The following is a 24160-nucleotide window of genomic DNA, read 5'->3' on the forward strand; positions in this document are numbered from 1 at the left end:
GCATGCATACAATGACCACAGGCTACTTTTGACGGTGTGTTTATTGATGTGAGAGTCTTTGGTGTAATGATGTGGTTGGTCATAATGTTTATTGATGGCAAATGTAATGATAACGATGAAAGATGACATGAGTGATGATGCCATATTGCATGATGAGGAGTGAAATGTTGAGCAATACCCAGTCAAGGTACATTGCGATGAGGAGTGTGACCAGTGAACACAAAGATACCACAGTCAACCTGAACTGTGCCATGATATGGCCCAGTGGTAGCACGTTCAATGCTTGTTACAGAGGCTCATGGATCTAATCCAGCAGGGCACCCTGGGTAATACTGCGGGTGTATCAACCCTAAAATACAAGCCGTCTGCTTCACAGTGGATGTTAAAGGTCGCGTGATGTCATCCGAAAACGACTGGGCTATTGTGTGCTGTCGTCATAATCGAAATTTGTCCAATCTGCAAATTATGTCTGTGTTTGAATATATAATTTCAACCGTGATGATGGTTACAAACTGAGTAATCATTGGAAAGATGTGATTAACCATGCAAAAAAGATTTAACTACACTTATTTGGACCATCTTATTTGACAGACAACTATTACAGGTTATTGATAGACAGCCAGTTTTGTTTTACCAGGTTTAGTTTTTTCTTTCTTTTCTCACACTTTTGTTATGTAGGCTAGGCGTAGTCACAAACCGCACCTCTCCATAACAAAGGCTCAGTCTTTTGTTATGCAGTCTATTCTTAGTCTTAAGCCTCACCTTACCATATCAATAAAAAGTGTGCCGTACTTGGCCCTTCCCCTCTTCAACCATTATATATACGGAGTGGTAGCTCTTGTAATCTCTCATTTACGTGATACAGCTGTCGTGGCTGTGACGGTTCCACCTGAAGACGGAAGCTTGTGTTGCCTCCGAAACGTCGTGATTTTTATTTTATTTTACTTTTATTAATTTTAAGTTTTTACCTACGTGACTTTACCGAAAAAACCTAAGAATATGAATCCTTACAGTCACGAAAGCTTCAAATCTAGATATATAAAGAAGATTTATAACTCATCAGATTCCTCCAGTATAAATACATATTCAGATTCTATATATTTTGTGATATATTTTATGCCTATGCTTGTTTACCCAAGAAAGCCTCACTGAGTCTCAAGACTCTTTATATGAGGGTTCAGACGTTTTTTTTACCTGCAGGTAATTTTCAGCATTGGAATATTTTGTCCAATACCAATAATTCCGTGTGGTTCATTTTGGCTTTATTTTCGTGTCACCACTGCGCCACCTTGCTGACTTATCTGCTCAATATTGCATGCTATCTGCTCACTGCCAACCCAATATTAACAGTTTGCCTTTAGAGGCTAACCCCCTTTTCCTGATGACACCCGCTTGTGTTGCCATCGAAACGTCGTAGTTTTTGTTATTTTATTCGAACCTATCTACGTGACTTTACCGAAAGACCCAAAAAAAATTCATTCCTGCAGCCACGAAAGCTTTAAGTCAAGAATTAACAATGCCCTTTACACCACAGGGTCCCCCCCCCCACCTCCAAAGCTGTTCCAAGTCATTCACAGCATCCTTCTGGCGCCCGTGTCTTAGCTTGAACTGGGCGGCTTCTCTCATGAGTCGCAGATGCACAGTGGAGTGAGGCTGCAAAACATTGCACACATTGAACACAACCACTTTTAATGGTGCAAAACAAGTACAGTAAATCATAGATTATCCAGCGGCTTCGGGGCAAAGGGGGCAACCGATTTTCAAAAACGCCGTATAATTATCAATGATCATTATTATCTAAAATAGCTTATTTTCGCATTTTTTTCTATAGCATTATATTTTTAGGTGTTGTGTATGTTTTTTTTATTGCAAGCTTATTCAAGGTGTGGTGGTCATGATTGACACACACGCGCCACAACCAGGGGGAGGGGTAGAAACCGGTCCGGACCGGTCGGGCCAACTGCGGTTGGAACCCCTCTGAGGGGAGGGGGCTGGCAGAAGCGACGATCCCCCAGAACCCCGCCCCTCAGGGAGAATGAGTATATAAGGCGGGTCCCTGAGAGCGCGAGTCAGCCCATCTCAAGCCGAAGCCAGAAGCCGCCTGAAGAAGAAGACCCTGGACCCCAAGCCGTCGACGTCCTTCTAAGGGCCAGGGCTCAGTGCGGTGCCAGTGGTCGTGGGGTTAGGACCCTGAGGTTCCCTCGGCCTGATGCCCTTGTAAGGGCCAGGTCCGGATGGGCCAGTGGTCAGGGACCCACCGGGCCAGCGGTGGGTCAGCCTCCCCTAGGTCTAGCTAGCCGCAGGGCTGGAGTAGAGAGAGTTGAAGGTACGATAGCCCGGAGGCTGTACCTCCCCAGGTTGTGGGTGGAAGGGGCCATTACCCCTTTGTGTTAGGGATTAGTGTAAACTGTTGGTAAAATAAACCGTGTTGCCTCTACGAAGACTCCGTCTCCCTCCAAGAACATTATAAAGGCAGCACATATTGATTAACTGTGATTAACCCATCATCTATTATGTACTGCATATTTTCAGATTTAACAGGATCCAATATAATTGATATGATAACACTAAACCCCCTCTGAGCCTATCAGGTGCAAAGATCACAGTGATGACATCATCTTACTCTATTTAAGACCAGAAGCAAGAAGACTTCCTCACAATTTTGGCAAATCGCCTGATGAAGCTGGTTGTTGTTATCACCAGCAAAACGTCACAGTACTCAATTGTAAATGATGTGCGTTTACTCGCCATCGCACAGATGTGCTGAAGTACAGCTAAGTGGCACGTTTTGTTCACATGCCAAACCTTAATAATTGGCTGTGTCGTGTGGTGGTGGGTTAACGACACATTTAAATTTACGTGATCTAACCAAAAAGCCTTTATTATGAATAATATTGCTTGCGAAAGCCTACTACGTGTTAAATTGAGCTGCAACGATAACAATTGGTGCATTAAGCCACTGTATGAGAGACAATCAATTTGTTAGGCTGCTTCGGGTGGTGGAGGCTCTTGAGATTTCGTCAGATGATCACATGTCAAATGCGTGACATCAGCAGACACACTGCGTGACGCTACCGCATGCGGGTGACATCACAGATGTGACATCACCGCTCACTTGCCGTGCAAAATATATCCATTATTTGCCCCCCACCCCCCCCCCCCAAATAAAAAGTAAATTTTTATACTTTTTGCATTAGGTACAGTCTGGAAGCTAACCACATGCCAAATTTCAAGTTTGTTGCATGTTGGGAAGTATGCTAAACATTTCTAACACACACACATGTTCACAAATTTCCCTTTTATATATAGATTACATTAAACAAACAAAATGAACGCTAGATGGTGAGAAATCTGAAAGAAATTCCAACCATCTTAGAAATTCAGCCTCTCTCAATGTCACTCAATCTAGATGTCTATGGAGCACGAGATCAGCTGGCCAAACAGAACGTGTCTGTCCTTTCTGTCTGAATGCAGGGATGTTAATCAAGGCACAGAATGTGCTTTTGGGTTCTGCTCAGATGTACAATTCTCCCAAATTCCTGTTGTATTTTAATTATATTACTAATACACATAGATTTTAAACCTAACAGTTCATCAATGTTATATTGCTGTCACAGAAAGATCTGAAACTACCGATCAAAAAACAGATTCAGTAACTTACCCCTTACACTCAACTAATGGACAAACACTAAACATTTCAGCAATTTGAAGTCTATCTGGATTGTCCATGGCTGATGGTGATGATAAATGTTTTTTTTCCCAGAGAGTAGGCCGAAAGAAAGTTCAACATGCATACATATGTATAATAGAAAACTAAAATGTAGTTTTATTTTAACATACATAAAATATCTCGAGCGCCTACATGTGTCACCAAAGCTGAATAATTTACCTCATGCTTCTTGTACCAATCAATGGCCCCGTTTAAAATGTCGATGGCCTCATCGATATTCTCCTCATGTGTATGCAACGTCACGAGAGCGGAGACCTGGCAAACGATCAAAACAAACGTACAACAGGTGAGTATAATTTCTTAGGATCACACTCGATTACCATAAAAAGCCTCACTCTGTACTCTCATGACTCTTTCAGGAGGCTCGTGCCAAGTTTTTCACAGTAGGGGGGAGATTTTGCCATGTGTAATCCCAAATTAAGTAATTTGCAAATAATATTTCAGCGTTGGTGTATTTTGGCCAACACCAGTTACCCTATGGGACCTTTTTCAGTATCAAAAAAAGATGGAAAAAATAAGAATGGGTTTTACCCTTCCTGGAAATATAAAAGGTGATAAGATGTTCAAACACCAAATAGATACCTTTTGCAAGGCATCAAGTCTGGATTAAGCACACATACTTGGGGCAAAATATGCTCTGATATATGCATCGTCTTTGAAACTGATTGGCCTACACCAAAGAAAGCAGCCTTCTTCATGGCCTTGCCACACCAGTGTTAGACAAGAAAACGCCAAAAGGCAAAAGTACAAAGACAATGCAAGTATCAGAACACATAGCTTGGGTCGAGCAGTTATATCTGTGGGACATTTTTGCCAGTATCAAAAATGATTAACAAAATAAGAATAGGTTTTACCCTTTCTGCCCACCGTGCCACCCATGAAATAAGTATATATATATATTTTTTAAAATTCAAACATGTTTTGTAGTTTTAAGAATAAAGGATCATAATACACAATTTGCGTATGCATAATATATAATATAGTATAGTAAACCCTCTATCCGTGAGGGTTATGTTCTTGAAAATGCAGAAACCTTATTCCAATGAGGAACACAGGGAAGAAATGGTAAAATAAATGGTAAATGATTAATAACAATGACTAGAATAAATAAACTACAAAGAACGATGTGTGTTTTTGTATTGCCTTTGATAATGATGATGATTTGACGATGATGATGATGGTGGTGGTGAGGAATTCAGGAGGATGCCTCGGGAGATGCAGGTGTTTGATAACAATGCTGCACAATTATTATGATTTTAGCACTCTGGGGGAGTAGCAATAGCCACAAAACTTTTCCTGATTGCATCCGCGTTCTTTTTAAAGGTCCTCACAGTCGACTCGTTTATACCAAAATGTAGAAATGAGCCGGCTGTAAGTACAGCGGTCCCCCGGTTAACGATATTAATTGGTTCCACGAAAATAATCGTTAATTGAAATTATCGTTAATCGAAAATAGGACATACACGTTAAAGGCTTAATTTGTTCCAAGACAATTGGAAGTTGACCTTTTTCACCCTAAAAACATCGTTTCTAATATTTTAGAACGCTATTTTAAAAGAAAAACGTTATAATAACATATTCAAGCATTAATAGTAATAGAAAATTTGATAATTACTAATGAGCATAAAAAGGTGCATAAATAAATCATAAAATAAAAAATTCTTACCTCAGGCTAAGATAATGGATGGCTTAATGGATTGAGAGAAGTTCAGGTGGAAGAAAAAAGTATTCCTCACTTTGTCTTTCTTCACATTCATTTTAAGGGCCATTGTTATTGATCTTATTTAACTTTTAAGTAAAACAAACATTATTCAAGAGAGCTGTTTCCATAAGCAACACACGTTAAACATTGAAAAGCTATCCAGTTGCTCTCAAAACGCTCATAAAAGGGCGTCACTGATTGGCTGAGGTCTGCCGAGTCCACTTGGGAGCGCTCCGATTAGCCGAATTTGGCGGCCGCGTGATATCGTAAATCGAAAATGTATCGTGAATAGAAACAATGGGACTCTATGCGAGGTGGATAGTTAATCAAAACATAACTCATCGATGGTATCATATTCTGAGGGACCACTGTACATATAAAGTAAAAATGCACAATAGCGAGTTCCAAGCGGGATGACTGCGAAACTTGATGACTAAGCGGGCAGCCGAGGGGGCATGCCCAATCTTCGCAGACAAGTTTCTAATGCATCAACATTCTGCGCGCAGCTCACCGGCGTGGGTGGCCTGGTACTAGGTACACTCGCAAACACTGGAGTCTGGTGGGTCGCGAATAGGGAACTAGGACACATTTAGTGGCTCGCGAATATGCAAAGGTTTACTGTAAATCTGCACAAAAACTTACAATTCCAGGGCAAAACCTGAACTTTTCGATGGATTTCAACTTTTCACAGGCCTTGGCAAAATGTCCTGAGAAAAAAAAATACACGGGAAATGATGCATTCTGAAGCACATCATGCGACTTAAAATTGTGTGGATTCAGAGACCATCTACCCCAGGCAGTTGCTGAGTAGTGTATTTTTTGTGGAAATCTTGCATGCCACATCACCAAAAGTGTGTCTAGTCTGTTGTCTTTATTGGATAATAGGGACACTAAGCCCTCAGACTATCCGATGACAAATGTGTTATGACTCATGTGATGATGAATTGGGTCCACAACCTATAAAAGGCAGTGCACCAAAGCAAGCATCAGTTAGATAACTAATAATAAGTTACTTACCATTTAATTACATTATTAGATATTGGAATTTCACAGATGAATTTAAAAAATCAGATGTTTGGATATCCGATACCATGTTGAATTTCCCAAAATAAGAAAGTCAAATGACATGATTTTGTATAATGCTAAAAAAACACGGGCAAAATATATTTTTTATTGTAAAATTTACATAAAATAGATGTTAGTTTACAAGTACCAAACATTACACGTGCACGTTGCAATAGATACATCTTTAAGTGCTTAAGATGCGTGTTCAATTATTTAAGCACTCCAAAAAAAATCTAAATCCTTAACATTACTTAAATAATGCAAGTTGTTACAATACACGCAAAAAAAACAGACTCAGACGTGTATGCGCACAAAGATCCTCCGTATATCCTTTAACAGTCGGGGCAAAGTGCTGTTAGCGAGCATCTATGAAGGCCAGCACAATACACGAGGGGGTGGGCGGCCAGCACCACGCCCGACCCCCTTTGTCTCCCCAGTGACAATGTTTGTAAATCGGAACAGGTACTCATTTGAAGCCGAGTTGACCTCAGGGAGGCCCAAGATTGATAAACGCACACACACAAAGACATGCACCAAACACAAGCACAAAGTTTGTTTAGCCCTGTTGGGACAAGTGCTGTTAAGGAGCAAATTCTATGGCTGATATGGTCATAATAAAAACACTTGCACAACATTTGCAACTGCTACAACTAGACTATATTTACTGTGAACTGGTAATGTGCATCATCAAATTATTAAAAACATTTTTTACTTTGACGTTCACTATGTAAATTCATTTAGAAATTTTACGTGTTTGTATATGTCATTACGTGTTTGCTATGTACGTATGTTGAACTTCTTTTGAACTGTACGTAGCCAACTGGGCTAATCAGAGGTGCGAGGAAGGACAACGACACACTGGACACCCTTTCAAACGAGATGTTCCACTTAAAGATATTTTATAGGTAAAATATATGTATGGATATGTATGCATTTATGTATTTTTGTTAAAATGCCTGGAAATCCTAACCGAGTCTCAACACATTTTCAGGACAGTCCTGACACTTTTTTTTCCAGTATGGGGCGATGTTCTGAATCTTAATTTAGACTGCAGGAGGAATCTATCTTGCCCCAGCCTACATCATTGACATGCTGCATCCATGTCCCCTCAAGGTCCCTAAGATCTGGAGATTAGTTCTTCTCTGCATTCCGAGGTTGAGGCTTTGGTCTATGGGTGATCGACAATTTTCCCGTCTAGGACCCAGGCTACGGAACACTCTTACACGAGATATCTCCGAGTATGTGGACATTTTAAAAATGTGTCTTACAACCTATTTATGCACCAACGCTTATCAAGCTTTTAGTTCACTTCGTAAATGGATTCTTAAAATGTATTTATAATATCATATTTTTTATGCTCAGTGTCTGCTGCCATGTCCTGTACAGTGCTTTGAAATCCTGGATGAAAATCCGCTATATAAATGAAATTAAGATTATTGTAATTGTGAAGCTCTTTTTTACAGATGTCCAGTAGGGGCAAGTGAGTTAGTTCAACAAAAATGCAATACATGACATGAGTGCAAGATAGAGAAAAGGTAAGCAAGTTGCTAAGATAAATAAACTATGTAAAGTGTACAAGTACAAATTGCACAAGTGCAATACATTCTTCCCGACTTGTCAAAACCACATGTAAGTTTGGGCAAGGTAGCGAAACAACAACAAAAACAGACCCAGACCAGTAATAATTTGTATAATTGTTTTAAGCATTGCAATGTTTGGTTAATACCAGTTATACCGTAGGTTTATTTAGCTACGAGAATAAACCGGAGGGAAACTCCCATGCAGAACAGAGGGAGAACAAACTCTCCAAAGAAAGGCGCTTGAGTCAGGAATCAAACACAGGTCCATCTTGATGTGGGGCACAAGTGTTACCACTGCTGCCACCCTGTTACCCACACATTTGAGTGTCACTCTCCATACGAGCAGAAAACATGCCCTCCTTTGTCAGTGTGCAGCAGGAACTAACCTTGACAAAGGTAGAGTTGAGCGATAGTAAACTCAATTTCAGGAATAGAATCGCCATGTTGATTACAAAAGTCCTGGAATAAACACACGGTAAAATGTGCAAATAATGTTAACAAAGTCACTTGAATGGTTCACAAGCATCATATAAAATAGATTGCTGCATGGTTAGTGAGAAAACATATAAAACACAAGTCAAACTATTGTTAGTCCCCAAGCATATTTTATAATTGTATGGATTTTATCAAGCACAGTAATTAAAATAATATTTTCGCATTGGTGTACTATTGAACAAAAATATTCTATTTCTGATCTTATATCAGCTGGACAATTAAGTGGAAAGGTGGTTTTTAAATGTCGTTGCTGCTCTTGACTTGAATAATGGTGACGGTTTAACCAGACCATACACTGAACATGCTTTGACATCCGCACACTGGACACCACTGTGATAACGGTATATTACCTGTGATAGTGGTATATTACCAATGTAATAAACGACTTCCACGACAACTGTTGCAAAAGTGCTTCTTTATTAACTGTAGTACTGCACATCTCCTCTAATTCCTTCTCCGGGCAATGTCCCTTCTCACAACGCCATGGACGAGGCATCTCTCTCCGGTCCACCAGCGAGGTTCGCTCTGCTCCTCCAGTCTCGCCGTTGGCTGGCGGCGTGCCGGAGAGAAGGGCGAGCTTCACTGGGGTACCCACTACGTGGTCGGTGGCGAAGAGAGGAGATGACGAGCAGCGATGCAGTCCGGACCCCAGACTGCCCACACCAACCACCAGTCCTCCCCTGCCCCTGCTGATATTTTCCCCGGCGGAGCTAGGCTCCACCTCTAGCCATGCCCTCTCATGGTACCTTCTCGATGGTTCCCGAAGCATCTCTCTCGACTCCGCACATCACCTTTGGCCCAGATATCATTCCCTCTTAGGATTGGATGCCGATTACATAATAGTGCCTGTACCCAGTTACCCTCTGGCACCCAATGGTTGGCGCTTTCTCATTACATCACCACCCCTCCCCCCCCCGTCCCGGCTAGAGATAAAACCCATATAAGTAATGAAGAGACGCAACACAGGAGAACTCGTGGTGCGAGTTAGGAGGGTTGGTCCCAAAAAGGGATGAAAATCCCATAAAAACATGCAACCCATAACAAGGGATAAAATAACATGGGACGAATCCGTCAACGTAGGTAGGGATGTAAGGGTAACAACATGGGCGACTTCAACGAAATCGCAGCATCCTGGAGCGAGTCCGTGACGCCGGACCGGCACGCCGGGCGGCAGGACAAGCGACGGAGGAGCAGAAGGCTCCACCGCAGTAGGGCCGGCCCGGGCGAGGTCACAGCCCGCATCGGCAGTCACAGGTTCGGATGCTGTGGGTGGCAAAACAGAATCCTTCGGGAGTTCATCCTGTAACAGCACCGCCCCCGGTCCATCAGACACGTCAGACCCTGGCAGTCCAATTTTTGGAGATGAAGGAGCAACACGCGGAGGGATAAACGGTTTCCACCGAGAGGGATGGACGAACTAACGCCGTCTGCCCGCCCGGATACGCACACACTGCGGACGTTTAATCTCGACGACCTCCACAGGTCCCTGCCAGGGCTTATGCAACTTAGGTGAGGTGCCAACGGGCACCTGAGGACAATGAAGCCAAGCCCTGTCGCCAATGGACCACAACATGTCATTGCAGACCTGCACGCATAACGTTCATTGCGCACCTGCGTCTTGGCGGTGTTCATCCTAGCTGCCTCCCGGGCCTTGGAAATACGTCGCAAGGAATCGCGAACATGTTCCGGCAGTTTAGATTTAACGTTATCAATCGGTGCTCCCAAATGGGTATCTATAGGGGGTACGTTTTCCCACCCATAAGGAAATATTTCGAGAATCCCGTAGAAGCGTGCGGGGCCATCCTGTACGCAGCAAGCACGCTCGCCACATGTAAATCCCAATCAGCTTGTTTGGAATCCACCGTCTTACAGAGCATGGTGGACAAAGTTCTGTTCAGACGTTCGACCATCCCATCTGTCCGAGGGTGGTACGGTGACGTTCTGATTTTCTTAGTGCCCAATGCGTCGCAGACCTCGCGCAACAACTTAGAGGAGAAGTTCCGACCTTGGTCCGTAAGCAGCTGTTCGGGAGCACCTTTGTCCATTACATACCCATACAAAAACGCGTCGGCAATGGAGGCCGCCGACTGATCCGGCAGCGGCCAAGCCATCGGCCATCGAAAAAAGATTCCACACCCACCGAAAGGAATTTGTTACCCCTATTAGTGACCGGAAAGGGCCCAAGGACCTCGAGTGCCACCAGTTTGTTAATACGCGAAACCGAAATAGATTGCAGCGGCAGATGACATTTCCGCTGCGGCGGTTTCCTCTGAGCACATTCTATACAGGATTGAATCCATTTGGAAACGTCGGCTGTCATCCCCGGCCAATAATAATCATGCTGCAACGTTAACAATGATTTTTGGACGCCAAGGTGCAACAACTTCTCCTCGTGCAGCGCGCAACCCAAGCCGTTACGGAGAGAAACGGGAACAACTCGCCAGCGATCCAGCATTTCCTCTCTCCACATCAAAAGGCCGTCATGAAGAATCAACCGGCCCCCATCACTGGAAGCGAGAACTGGTTGTGCGAGCTCAGCCTGACGCGGCAAACTCCCTAAGGAGTCATCCAGCAGCTGCTCGCGCACCCACACGGAGCGCGGAAGCTGCAACACAGTCAACCGACGCATCTATATCCGGAGGTTTCGAACCGGCTACCGCAGACATGACAGTACGCGGTTGTGACACAACGGGTCCACAACGGCTCATCCCAGACAAACACGGGCAACGAAGAGACTGCGGCAATCACGACAGGGCATCCGCGTTGCAATGTCGAGAACCTTTACGATACACCACACTGAAATATAATTCCTGTTAGATCTCGAGCCAACGAGACAGTTGGCCAGCTGGCTGCTCGACTTTCAAGGAATATTGGAGGGCCGCATGATTAGTGCGAACAACAAATTCCCTGAGGTAAGGCCTGTATTGCCGGACGAAATAAACAATGGCCAAAAGTTCTCTCCGGGTGACACAATAACGACGTTCTGCCGGGGAAAGGACACGGCTGCCGTACGCGACCACCTTTTTAACTTGAGATAGAACGGCACCGATGCCCGTATCGGTGTCAAGGATAAATAGCAGAGTAAAATCTGGATACTCGAGCGTGGGCGTGTCAGACAATTGTTCGCTGAGGGCCAAAAACGGAGCCTCTACCTCTGGACCCCATTTAAAATCTCAGATTTTTAGCTGTTAACGCGTGCAAGGGTTTAGTGACCGTAGCAAAATGCGGCACGAACCTACGGTAATGACGCAAATCTGACTAAACTGCGCACATCACCCACACACACGGGGGGTAGGCCAGTCGCGAACACAGGCAGTTTTTTGCGGGTACGTGGCGATGCCCTCAGAGGTGACAATGGGACCCAAATAACGCACCGAATTTAGCAGCAAGTGACATTTAGCCAATTTAAATTTCAAGTTAGCAGAGCGCATTCTATCGAAAACGGAGCACAAACGCCGGAGGTGTTCATCAAAAGTGCGGCTAAAAACAATAACATCGTCCAAGTAAATAAGACAAGTGTCCCACTGTAGGCCGGTCAAGACGAGCTCCATCAAACGTTGAAAGGTAGCCGGAGCCGAATTCAAGCCCATCGGACGGTAATTGAACTGAAAGAGTCCCTGGGGTGTGCGGAACGCAGTTTTCGGCTTAGACGAGTCGTCCAGGGGTAGTTGCCAAAACCCCGAAGACAAATCGAGAGTGCAAAAATATCGCACCCCGGACAAGGCGTCTAGGGAGTCGTCCATGCGCAGGAGCGGATATGCGTCGGCCACCGAAACTTTTTTCAATTTGCGGAAATCAACGCAAAATCTGAGGTTACCATCCTTTTTGACAAGCACGACGAGCGTGCCCCAAGGGCTATTAGACGGGGAAATAATATCGGCGATCAGCATGTCATTGACCGCTCATTGCACATGTTCCTTCTCCACCGGGCTCAACCGGTGCGAATTTTGACAAATAGGGCTGGCCTCACCCGTATCAATATGATGAGACAACAGGGATGTACGACCCAGATCGAATTCATTCTTACTAAATACGTCCAAAAACTCGCATAGAAGTTAACACACATCGATCATCCGCAATGACAGGGGTGAGCCGCTCCCACCAAGGGGCGCAGCTCGGCCTCGTCGCGGTCCAAAAACGCAGTGGTGGCATGAGCCAACACCGTACCAGCGGGAACTACAACAGCGTTCGGGCCCCCCGTTAAGTATCTGCAAGAACGGGGCTGGCTTAGAGTTGTCTGTGCGCCGACAAGCGCCAGACCCCGGGTCGCAGCATTAGACGGGGTCAGAAGGACCCCAGCCATCGAAGAAACACATCAGATTCCCTTACGATAACGCAACGGCACCAGCATTTGGGATCCCAGCGGAATCTCGATTGCGACATCAAAGAGGGCTTGTACAGCAGCGCTCGGTGACGAACGCAACAATGGCGACAATAAAATAAAACAATTTGCGACCCGAGGGCATTTCCAAGCAACCCTGATCTACCAGGATCTTAACGGGCATCCATCTAAGAAAATCAGTACCCAACAAGCAGGGCACAGCCAACGACCTAAAAATCAGAACCGGTCCCGATACAGCAACATCACTGATGACAATGCGGGCTTCCACCTGCCCAATGATGCCCATGCTACCCCCATTCGCTGCAACACAAGCGTCAATGACCGGGCGGATTTGAGTAACAGGGGTCGACAGCAATTGAAAAATAACGTCTCAAATAATAGTAGCGGAAGCCCCCGTGTCCACTAAGATGCGAACGTCTACTCCCTGTATCGAACCAGGCACCGCCGAGGATCCCGCAGCCGCCGCGACCATGTGACGCGCTAATTTATTCCATTGTGTCACCGAATTAGCCCAACCCCGTGTAACTGAACCTGATTGCATGGTGTCAACATACGAACCGTGCTGTGAACGAACGAGCTCCGTGTCATAAGATGCATGAGGTTGCGAAATGGGCCGGGTGTCCGACGTGTACCGACTCGCCTGTGGGGGTGGAGGTTGAGCCGTCGGAGGGGCAGCAGGAGCCGGAGCAGCAGCCGAAGTCGGAGATCGAGGGCGACTCCGGCATTCCCTCGCGAAGTGTCCGAGCCGGCCACATAGGTAGCAGGTCACGGGCGGCCTTTGTGCCCCCCAGTCCTCACGCGTCCATGCCGATATTTGAGACCACCGCTGCAGGCTCTCGTGAGCAGTGAAGACATCTGGCGGCCCATCGGGATAATTGTACATCGTGGCCACACGCAGGCAAAACCACCCCCATGTCCCTCGCCAGAGCCAGCATACAGTCCATGACAAGTGAGTCGAGGGCCTCTTGTTTCACGTCAGGGTAGGCGGCCACAGCCAACGCTATCAGCACACTCCGGAAGGCGAGAGGTGACTCGGAACTCCCTCGCCTACGTTGCATAAACTTTCGTCGTGTGTCGGAAGGCGGCTCGTAAACTTCTGCCATCTCGGCATATGCACATTGCAACGTTGCCTTCTTTTCCGGAGGGATAGACCTGAAGACTGCCAGGGCGTCGTCATCTAATACAGTCGGTAGAGCGACCAACGCCTCCTCCTCTGTCCAGCGTACCGAACGGAACGCCGCTTCAAATCTCCAAGTGAAGGGCACTCCAGTTGCCGCCGGCCGCGACAAATTATTTGACATGTGGGAGTCGTCGGGTGCAATCGGCACCGCCTCGTCCGACCTCAACGACGGCCCCGACACCTTGCGCACCACACGGCCCGTCCAAAATGGCGGGCTCCGACCGCGCCCTTGCCGCGCCGTCCGAAATGGCCGCGTGGCATCCTCAGCGCGTGTAATGGCGGACGTCTCCTCAGCGCCTGATATGGCGGACGTCGCCTCTGCAGGAGAACTCACAGAGACTCCAGCCTCGGACCTCCAATCGCTACCTCCCGGCGATGCTTGAGGTGGACGCCCCGCCACCGTGGACGTCACGACGAGCGAGACCAACTGAAGGAGCACCGTCCGCAGCGACTCTAGCTGCTCCTCCACCCTCCTCCAGCCGTTTTCGGCTCGCTAGGGCGGAGATGCCGCGGCCGCGCCCACCGCCTCCGGTGCAGCGACCTCACCAGCTGTGGTTCCTATGACCGAGACCACGGATCCCGGGGTCGGCAGGTCCTGGGTCCTCACCTCATCGTCGTCAGAAGACGCGACAGGTGGTTTCTTCTTCTTGAGATGTTTAGACATTTTTCGCAACTGGTAATATTTCTTCTATTGAAGGACCACTTCTGACTCCAATGTAATAAACGACTTCCATGACGATTGTTGCAAAAGTGCTTCTTTATTAACTGTAGTACTCCACAGCTCCTCTCCTTCCCTCTCCGGGTAATTTCCCTTCTCACAACGCCATGGACGAGGCATCTCTCTCCGGTCCACCAGTGAGGTTCGCTCTGCTCCTCCAGTCTCGCCGTTGGCTGGCGGCGTTTTGGAGATAAGAGGCGAGCTTGACTGAGGAACCCGCCACGTGGTCGGTGGCGAAGAGAGGAGATGACGAGCAGCAACGCAGTCCGGACCCCAGGCTGTCCATACCAACTACGAGTCCTCCCCTGCCCCGGCGGAGCTAGGCTCCGCCTCTAGCCATGCCCCCTCGTGGAACCTTCCCGATGGTTCCCGAAGCATCACCTTTGGCCAGATATTATTTCCTCTTAGGATTGGATGCCGATTACATAACAGTGCCTGTACCCAGTTACCCTCTGGCACCCACTGGATGGCGCTCTCTCATTACACCTGTGATAGTGGTATATTACGTGTGATAGCGGTATATTGCCTGTGATAGTGGTATATTGCCTGTGATAGAGGTAGATTGCCTGTGATAGTAGTTTATTGCCTGTGATAGTGGTATATTGCCTGTGATAGTGGTATTTTGCCTGTGATAGTGGTATATTACCTGTGATAGAGGTAGATTGCCTGTGATAGTGGTATATTGCCTGTGATAGTGGTATATTACCTGTGATAGAGGTAGATTGCCTGTGATAGTGGTATATTGCCTGTGATAGTGGTATTTTGCCTGTGATAGAGGTATATTACCTGTGATAGTGGTATATTACTTGTGATAGTGGTATATTAGCTATGATAGTGGTATAATACCTGTGATAGTGGTATATTGCCTGTGATAGTGGTATATTACCTCCAGAGCCTGTATGGCCTTTTCTTGCTTTTTTTCTCTGACATACTGAGCAGCCAAGATCAGTGGGGGCAGCGGATGGTCTGGCCATTGATTCTTTAGAGACGACACCATCTTCTGGCACTGTTCCACCTGAAGGGGCATTCAAATTACACTAAGAAACATCAACGGCACACCATCCCATCACTTGGCGAGCGCCGACTCTTAGGCAGCTCAAAAGTATGCGTCGGTCATCACGTGACCCAGCTCATAAACAGCAACAGGGTTTGCAAAAAGATGCAGGAGCACCTTGAGCACACATTTTCAAACCAGGCTGCTCAGCGGTACAGCCAGGGGGGTTTGCAATCGCAAGGTTGCGAGTTCAATCGGTGGATGTTGGTTAACTTGGCCCATCCGAGGTTGATAAAAAAAAGTGTAACTCATTATATCGGGGTCAATAACACGAAAGATTATCCAAAATCAGCAAACAATTCCCCAGTACTTTCACCTGCATGTGTAGTTGGTTCCATGGAGACTGGAGATGTAGTCTTTAGAGGCAACACGGTTTATTTAAATCTTAACAAGAAGACCCTTTTACTCACACTACCTGGGGAGGAATGGCCTCCGGGCTGACGTGCTCCATCACTGGGGCTAAGGGCTCCGAGTCCTCCGGCTAAGGGTGACCCTAGGGGAGGCTATGCTGACCCGACCCAGCTAAGGTGCGGGTCCCAACCACTGGTCCGCGCTCGGCCCCGGTCCTTAAAATGACATCGGAGTTCCGGGTCCCAGGTACTTAGCCTAGCTGGTCTTCTATATATTTCGTCTTCAGAGCACTGTCTCGAACCATTCTGAGGTACCGCCCCCTTTCTGGAACCTTCCAGGGGGCTCTGGAATAACCCCCCAACCCTTCACCTGGGGTCAGGGGGGGAACTCGGCCTCTCAACGGTCCGGTTCTCTCTCTCTAGCTCAGGGTGGCACCCCCTATAGACCAATGCCTGCAACTACAGGTAAGTATACACAGGGCGGTGTGTGCTATGTATTTCCGATGCTACACATGCACAGAAGGGCACAACGCTTTTGCAATTCTATTTAACATATAGATTCAAGTTTGAGGTGTATTTTGTTTAACAGGGTGATACCTCAGGAGACCAGAATCAGTTTTACAGTAAAACCTTATTATTTTGGTATTTGATCATTTGTAATTGGGGATAATTCGGCACGGCTGTGGTTTCGGCATATATACAATGAGATATTCCCCATGAGCCGAATTGCCGTACCGAATTTCGGCATACAAGTGGAGCGATGCCGCGCACAACGACCAAAACAATTACTCAGTCTAGTGGCGGTGCACATGGTGAGCGTTACTGCAAACCGGTTGCTTTGGACTTCACCTTGGTTATGCAGTCTGTGCAAGCCAACCCTCTCAGAAACATCGTCTACACCTACCTCAAGAAGTAATAGAAAGGGACTGAAGTATAAAACCATTAGTCTGTGAGACAAAGTCTAAGTTTTGGATAGAATGAATGCAGGTGTGTCACTGTGTAGTCACTGGGAATGTCACATTGTGGTGCCGGGCTTGTGAGGCCACGGCGGGATGTATACTGTTGTGTGTACACCCCGGACACGGGGTGTAGTACCAGCCCTAGTGGGAGCTTGGGTGAGCGCTGGTTAAGCGCGATGGCCACGCACAGCGTGCAGTGTGGGCTGCCGTGGAGAGAACGAGAGTGTCAGCCAGCTGGGGTTACGTTGGGGGCATGATACTCTGGCTGACCTGGGGACATGTGACCGGATGATACTGGAGGGGGGGCCACCGATGGAGGGGACTAATGGGTGGTCACATGGTCCGGGAAGAACTCTCGAGAGCCTTCGGGCAAGGGCGAGAAAGATCGAGAAGGTGGGCGGGGCGAGAGGTGGAGCCAACCCCAGCCCGGCCCGATATAAGGGGGCCCTGTGAGGGGCTCGGGGTTCTTACTGTTGGAGAGGCAGGAGATCCACGTCAAGAGTGAAGAAACCACAAGCTGGGTCCCGGACCGGGATAGTGGAACCATGTCTAGTTCCACTGTAGCGTGGTTAGTTGGGTGGTCACCACCCGAGAGTGTGTTGTGTTAATAGCCGGGAGTATATTGTGAAGAGTTGAATAAAACGTGTTGCTCCCAAGACAACGTCTGCGACTCAGTTGGACTCACTACAAATGCGTATGGTGTGTGAAGAGTTTGACATAAAATCAAGCAGCTTTGACATCAAGAAAGGCCTGGGAGAAGATTAAGAAGCATGCCTTAACCTTGGAGGATCCTAGCAGCTCCAAAAAGGTGCAGAAGAGGATCAAGGCTGCAAAGTTTATCGACTTGGATAGTGCAATGTATAAGTGGTACAAACAGGAGCGTGTAGCTGGTGTTAACGTTCGCGGTAGCACTGGGGAATACAATTGTACATAATTCGAAATATTGGATAATCCGGCAAGGCTAGAGCCCAATGTGCCGAATGAACTCGATGCAAAAGTGACCTGTGCCATTAGTCTGTCAATAGGTGTTGATGATTGCGATGTATAATCCCAATTGAAAAGTTTGCGGTTCATTTTATGACTTGGCAAATTTGGACCCTGACAACGGGAAAACAACGGGCTGCTCTTGCGAATGACGTCAGGGGATCTTTGATGTCCACTTGTGAAGCAGATGGTGTAAAGTAATAGTAGTGTAGTGGTTTACACCAGGGAGGCAGTAATTTCTTAGAGGCAACACGTTTATTTAACAATAAAGGGTTATATCTGCCCCTTCACCAGCTACCCAAGGGAGGAATCTCATTCCGGGCTAACTAACCCTAACTCACACGGGGTGGCTATCTCGGACCGGACCCCGGCTCGGATCCGGGTCTTGTAGTCGGGTAGGTCTTCTCTAGGTGACGGCTTCGGTCTTGATTCTTGCAACTGCCAGCCGGACCCATTCAGGGCTCTGGCTGATATTGCCTGCGGCGGGGCTTACTCCGCACGCCCCCCCTTCGAGCCGTCGAGAGGGACCTGGTTCTGGTCCCGTGGTCCCCCAACCTCCTCTATGGGGCCCCCGGACTGGTACCTCTGGTCACCAGGCCTCCGGGTTCACATGGGAGTGCCATGGCCCCGTGTACCCCTGCACCGTCCCTGGCACTCTCGCCCCCTAACCTCCAGAAACTGGCACTGCACGTGGAGTGCAGTGCCATCCATCCTTGATCGGCGATCTCAGCCAGCCCCCGCTAGGGCCGGTACTGCATTCCCACTGCAGTGATGTAGGTGGTGTGAGTGGCGTGTGTCGTGCCTCACACAGGTCGGCTTCACACAACATGCAGTGACATCTGTCGATGACACTACAGTAGTATTATTACAATTATTCACTTTCGTCACAGCAAGTTTTCATGGTGCGCACTACTTTGCAATTTGTTATGTAATTGAGTAGTTTTGTTGCTCCGATTTCTATTGCAACATTTAGGACTTTGCTTTTCATGCTACTGTCCTTGGTGACCAAGGCCACCTTTGCCATCTAGTCTATTCTCGTCGCCTGTGTTCTCACCTAGTTAAAGGAGAAAAACAACCCCAATGTACGTACGCACCTGGCTGGTGTGCATGCACAGGAGGGCACGGTTAAAGCTGAGAGCCTGGAGCTGAAGCTTGGTCAGTTTGTTCTCCACGCCTTCAGCCAGAGTTAGCTTGATCTTCTTTTTCGAGTCAAAAACATTTTGATCCTAGAAGACATCCATGTTAAAAGAATCATGCAATATCCTTGTCAAAAGAAATGAGAAATGTGTGCCAGTTTTTATTTGGGAACTTGTAGCGTTCCACGCATTTACATAAATGTAGCATGAGTAATGATTATTTTATTGAAGGTCCCAGAAACATCCACATCAATCAAGATCTATACTCTTTGGTTCTTTCGGTAAAGTCACGTAAGTATAAAATAAATAAATCACGATGTTTCGGGCGCATAACAAGCGTCTGTCATCAGATGGGAAAGCATGGTCTGCTGCTGAGGCAATTGTTTTAAAAGGTTTGAAATGGGTGTAGTGCAAGGGTCATAAAGCAGTGGCCGGGGCTAGTGATGTTAATGTGAAAAATTAGCATGTAGCTGTAAGATAGGAGAGCGGCCTTCATTACGAGGGCACGGAACTGGCTATGTTAATGTAGGAGATTAGCATGATGTTAATGTGAGAAATTAGCATGTAACTGTAAGATAGGTGAGCGGCCGCCTGGACGAGGGAGTGCAACCCAATGGGTGCAATCCAAAGGGCATGTGAGTATGAGAGTGCAATCCAAAGGCATGAGAGTGCAATGCAAAGGACATGTGAGCATGAGAGATCTAAGAGAAAGGCATAGAGAGAGAGACATAGAGTTAGAAATAACAGCTGACATAGGCAGGTAGAATGAAAACATCAGTCAGTTAAGACTTTACCTGGTCAATAACATCCTTCCAATGATTGCTCAGTTTGTACCCATCCTCTCGGTTGAAGTTGTGTCTGTGTTGATATATCTGGATGGCTTCATGAACAAATCTCTGAAGGTAGCCGGCAGGTTTGCAGAGTACCTCCGCCTTGGAAAAATCTATTTCGTGTGAGCCCACAGTGTTAAAACAATGATCGGCAATGGCAGAGGTATTGGTCCTACCATGTTTCAAATCTGCCTTGTGTTCACGAACGCGGTCCGAGACATGTCGTTTCGTTTCCCCAATGTAACTGCTGCTGCAACCACAACTCAGTTTGTAGACACCAGGGTATTGCATGTCAGGAATCACATCCTTTACAGATGGGATTTAATCACGCATTTTGTGTACTGTGTTGAAACGAACCTGGATTTTTTAAGATTTTGGAAATCTTTTTGGTAACCCCTGCTATGTACGGTAAAGTGATGGATTTGGTTGGATCCTCAGAAGGTTGTCTCTGCATGGCTGGGGAGACAGCTTTGCGGATTGTATGGTCCGAGTATCCGATGTTTCCATCCTACGTTCATCCTGAGGGCATGGTGTACGTGCTCCAACTCACTAGCTAGGTGGTGCTGGTCGGAGATGCAACGGGCCCTATGGTGTCGTGTTTTGATGAGGGAATTCACAACTTCAAGACACAACTTCAACCGAGAGGTTGGGTACAAACTGAGCAATCATTGGAAGGACGTTATTAACCAGGTAGTCTAACTGACTGCGATGTTTCCATCCTATGTGCCTATGTCAGCTGTTATTTCCGACTCTGCGTCTCTCTCTATGCCTCTCTCTTAGATCTCTCATGCTCACATGTCCTTTGCATTGCACTCTCAGCCTTTGGATTGCACTCTCATGCTCACATGTCCTTTGGATTGCACTCTCATACTCACATGCCCTTTGGATTGCACCCGTTGGGTTGCACTCCCTCGTCGAGGAGGCCGCTCTCCTATCTTACAATTACATGCTAATTACTCACATTAACATCATGCTAATCTCTTACATTAACATAGCCACTTCCATGCCCTCGTCGAGGAGGCCGCTCTCCTTCTATCTTACGTTTACATGCTAATTTCTCACATTAACATCATGCTAATCTCTCACATTAACATAGCCACTTCCGTGCCCTCATCGAGGCCGCTCTCCTCCTATCTTACAGCTACATGCTAATTTTTCACATTAATATCACTAGCCCCGGCCACTTCTTTATGACCCTTGGGCTACACCCATTTCAAACCTTTTAAAACAGTCTGCCTCAGCAGCAGACCATGCTTTCCCACCTGATGACGGACGCTTGTGTTGCACCCGAAACGTCGTGATTTATTTTATACCTACGTGACTTTACCGAAAGAACCAAAAAGTATGGAATTCTGTAGTCACGAAAGCTTCAAAACAATAAAGATCTAGTTTCTCTGGTTAAAATGGTTTTTACACACAACAATATCTATGTACCTTGTTAATAGTAACAATGTTGTTTGCTGCGACAGCAAGAAGTCCAATGTCCGAGGGCCTGAAATAAAGGGGAAAAACATGCTGGGTTAGTCGATTATTATTTAAGCCTCACTGAGTCTCAAGACCCTTTTTCAAGAGGGCTCTGCCAACATTTCAGAGTAGCTGCCGGGCGCTGCACTCATTTTTGTGTCACTCCTCTGCTCGCCATTGATATTGGAGGGTGACTGTCTCCAAATGCCCAATAGCATCTTCATGGGCCTTCTCAAGAGGCCAATCTTCAAACCGCTGGTACAAGTCATTGGCAAGGCCACTCAGCTCCACATCCTCCTGTACCACATTAGTCCATCTCTTCTCTTACCCATGCCATGCCCATTTAGCTCCTTCTATCTGGCTGAACAGAAGCTGCTTGCTTGGGGCATGCGGTGTCTGGGCATTTAGGCTACATGACCAGACTCGCACATACTCAGGGGCCTTGCGTGCAATACCGAATCACAAACGCACAAACCTCGATTTGACCACCTGGCTGTAGAGGTGCAGAGCTTCCTCGTGTCGGCCAAGCTTTTGGTGAATGAAAGCCTCTTGGCAATGGATGGTGGCCAGCTCCATCTGGATGTCATCCTCTGTGATGTCCTGCACCACAGAAACTCACTAAAATAATTCCCCAATTGACAGTGCACTCCAATCAGAATACCCACCACTTAAAAAAATAAGATGATTTATTTTGGATAGAGCGCCCTTCACGCCGGGGCATCTCAAAGAGCTTTGAACATGATAAGCAACTTGCATCACATTTCATCTCAAACATTTGAAAGGGCACCCCCTATGGGTGCAGGGTGACTCCGCATCTGGCCGACAATCAGGTATTGGTCTGCCAGTAGTGATGACTGGTATGTGTAATCTTAATGGCGTAATTTGGAGGTAATTTTTCGAAATAGTAAAATTTGGACCATCAAACAGAACATGCCTACAATTGCGAATTACTCCACATGAAGGTCAACATTTACTGTGAAGCAGACGGCACATTTAATTGTTTATCGTTAATACACCCAGAGTAATAGCCGGGTTTAATTTATTAAAAATGTATGAGCATTACAACAAGCAGTAGCGAAACACACTACACGATTAGGACACGACACCACCCCGTTTATCAACACGAGCGTGACGTGCAGCAGTACTCACGGGATCTTCAGACAAACTTTGACGACACAGTTCTGAAAAGCACGAAGTGGACAGATAGAGAGCCATTCTGAAGGTCTGTAAATACAGTCAGCCTGGCCTTTTACGCATCGCGATTTTTCAATATGGCGTTAAAAATTCATTTACAATTATTTTTTTTATGCGTGCACTACTATTGAAATAACGCGCTCCAGCTCGTTGGTCATGGTGCTACGGAACACGCTGCGAGCTAATCGTTAGTCAGGCAGCAAAGTAGCGATGCTACCTGAGGCGGAGTATGACAACCACAACAAGCAGGGCCGGCATCAGCATCTCCTTGTGTGCCATTTTGGAGATCTTGTCCGCGTGAACTTTGTCTTGTGCATGCATTTGCCTACCAATGTCTTGTATAAGCATCTCCACTGCGTGTTAAACATCTTTTTGTTTTACTTGGTTTTCTTTCTTTAAATATGTTATCTTTAACACCTGTATGGTAGCATTGTAACATGTACTGCAACCAGTAAAATGTGTCAATGTAAGAATGAGTTTCGATAGTGCTCTCCCTAACCCCAACCATTTCCTTACATTTTTATGAGAAAATTACATTTAATTTAGGGGCCGTCCATAAATGGCGTCACGCGATTTTGGCCGTTTTTCGTCACACGGCGTCACAAAAAGTTAGACCCCCCTCAAATATAACGTCACAAAGCTCTGCCCTCCCCCCAAACCATATTTCCATTTTGAAAATAAAACATGCTTCAAATCACTTTTAACTAAAACTATTGTCATTGTAGTACGTATTTAACGTGGCGCTGCACTCTGATGTTGTAGGAGAAAACAAGTATTAAAAAGGAGGAATTGGAAAGCTGAAATTTAGCATAAAATTCACTTGAAAATATTCAACGTCTAACTAAAACTGCAGATGTTCAGAATATTAGTGAAATTCTCTTATAATTCTAAAATATTAAAAGTAATTATAACTATAAAAAATACTTGAAACTTTGTAGTAGAACAAAGCAAAATGGAGAGAATTATAACAATCACATACTCATTTCACCAAATGAAAAGCCCTGGTAGAATCATTAGAATCAAAATGTTTCATAACAATCATTCAAATTTTTTTTTTAATTTATGCTTCTCCATTCACCCCCCCCCCCTCGGTGCGTGACATCATTTATGGACGGCCCCTTATGCGAGTTTGAGTTACATGCCGCTTTTCAAGAGCCCGCTGTGTAAAAACGAGATATAACTGTAATGACACAATAGTGTATTTGTATCTTGAATTACCTTGAGCTTTCCCTAGTGTTTGCATCGCTTCCAGCAGCTTCCCTTGACCAAGCAGTGCACATGCCATATTGTAGCACTGCTCATAGCTCTCCTCGGCAAATCCAAAGTCATTATCCTTTAGGAGACAGAAACACATCCCAATTTTATTTTGATTCATAG

At 46.2% G+C, this 24160-nt stretch overlaps 1 protein-coding gene across 1 annotated transcript in view; it reads right to left on the minus strand.

Moving 5' to 3' along the window:
- Positions 1-24160, minus strand: part of SRP72 (signal recognition particle 72) — a 54207-nt gene that overhangs the window by 18687 nt on the left and 11360 nt on the right. Inside the window, exons 5-14 of the mRNA XM_078861253.1 lie at positions 24002-24116; positions 22739-22770; positions 22065-22189; positions 21560-21617; positions 19254-19385; positions 15699-15827; positions 8464-8536; positions 6075-6139; positions 3890-3985; positions 1550-1653 (exon numbers count right to left, since the gene is read on the minus strand). Coding sequence (XP_078717379.1) covers positions 1550-1653; positions 3890-3985; positions 6075-6139; positions 8464-8536; positions 15699-15827; positions 19254-19385; positions 21560-21617; positions 22065-22189; positions 22739-22770; positions 24002-24116 — 929 coding nt within the window. The remainder of the gene's footprint in view (positions 1-1549; positions 1654-3889; positions 3986-6074; positions 6140-8463; positions 8537-15698; positions 15828-19253; positions 19386-21559; positions 21618-22064; positions 22190-22738; positions 22771-24001; positions 24117-24160) is intronic.

This window comes from Lampetra fluviatilis, chromosome 12 (genome assembly GCF_964198595.1).
Source record: "Lampetra fluviatilis chromosome 12, kcLamFluv1.1, whole genome shotgun sequence".
NCBI lineage: Eukaryota > Metazoa > Chordata > Hyperoartia > Petromyzontiformes > Petromyzontidae > Lampetra > Lampetra fluviatilis.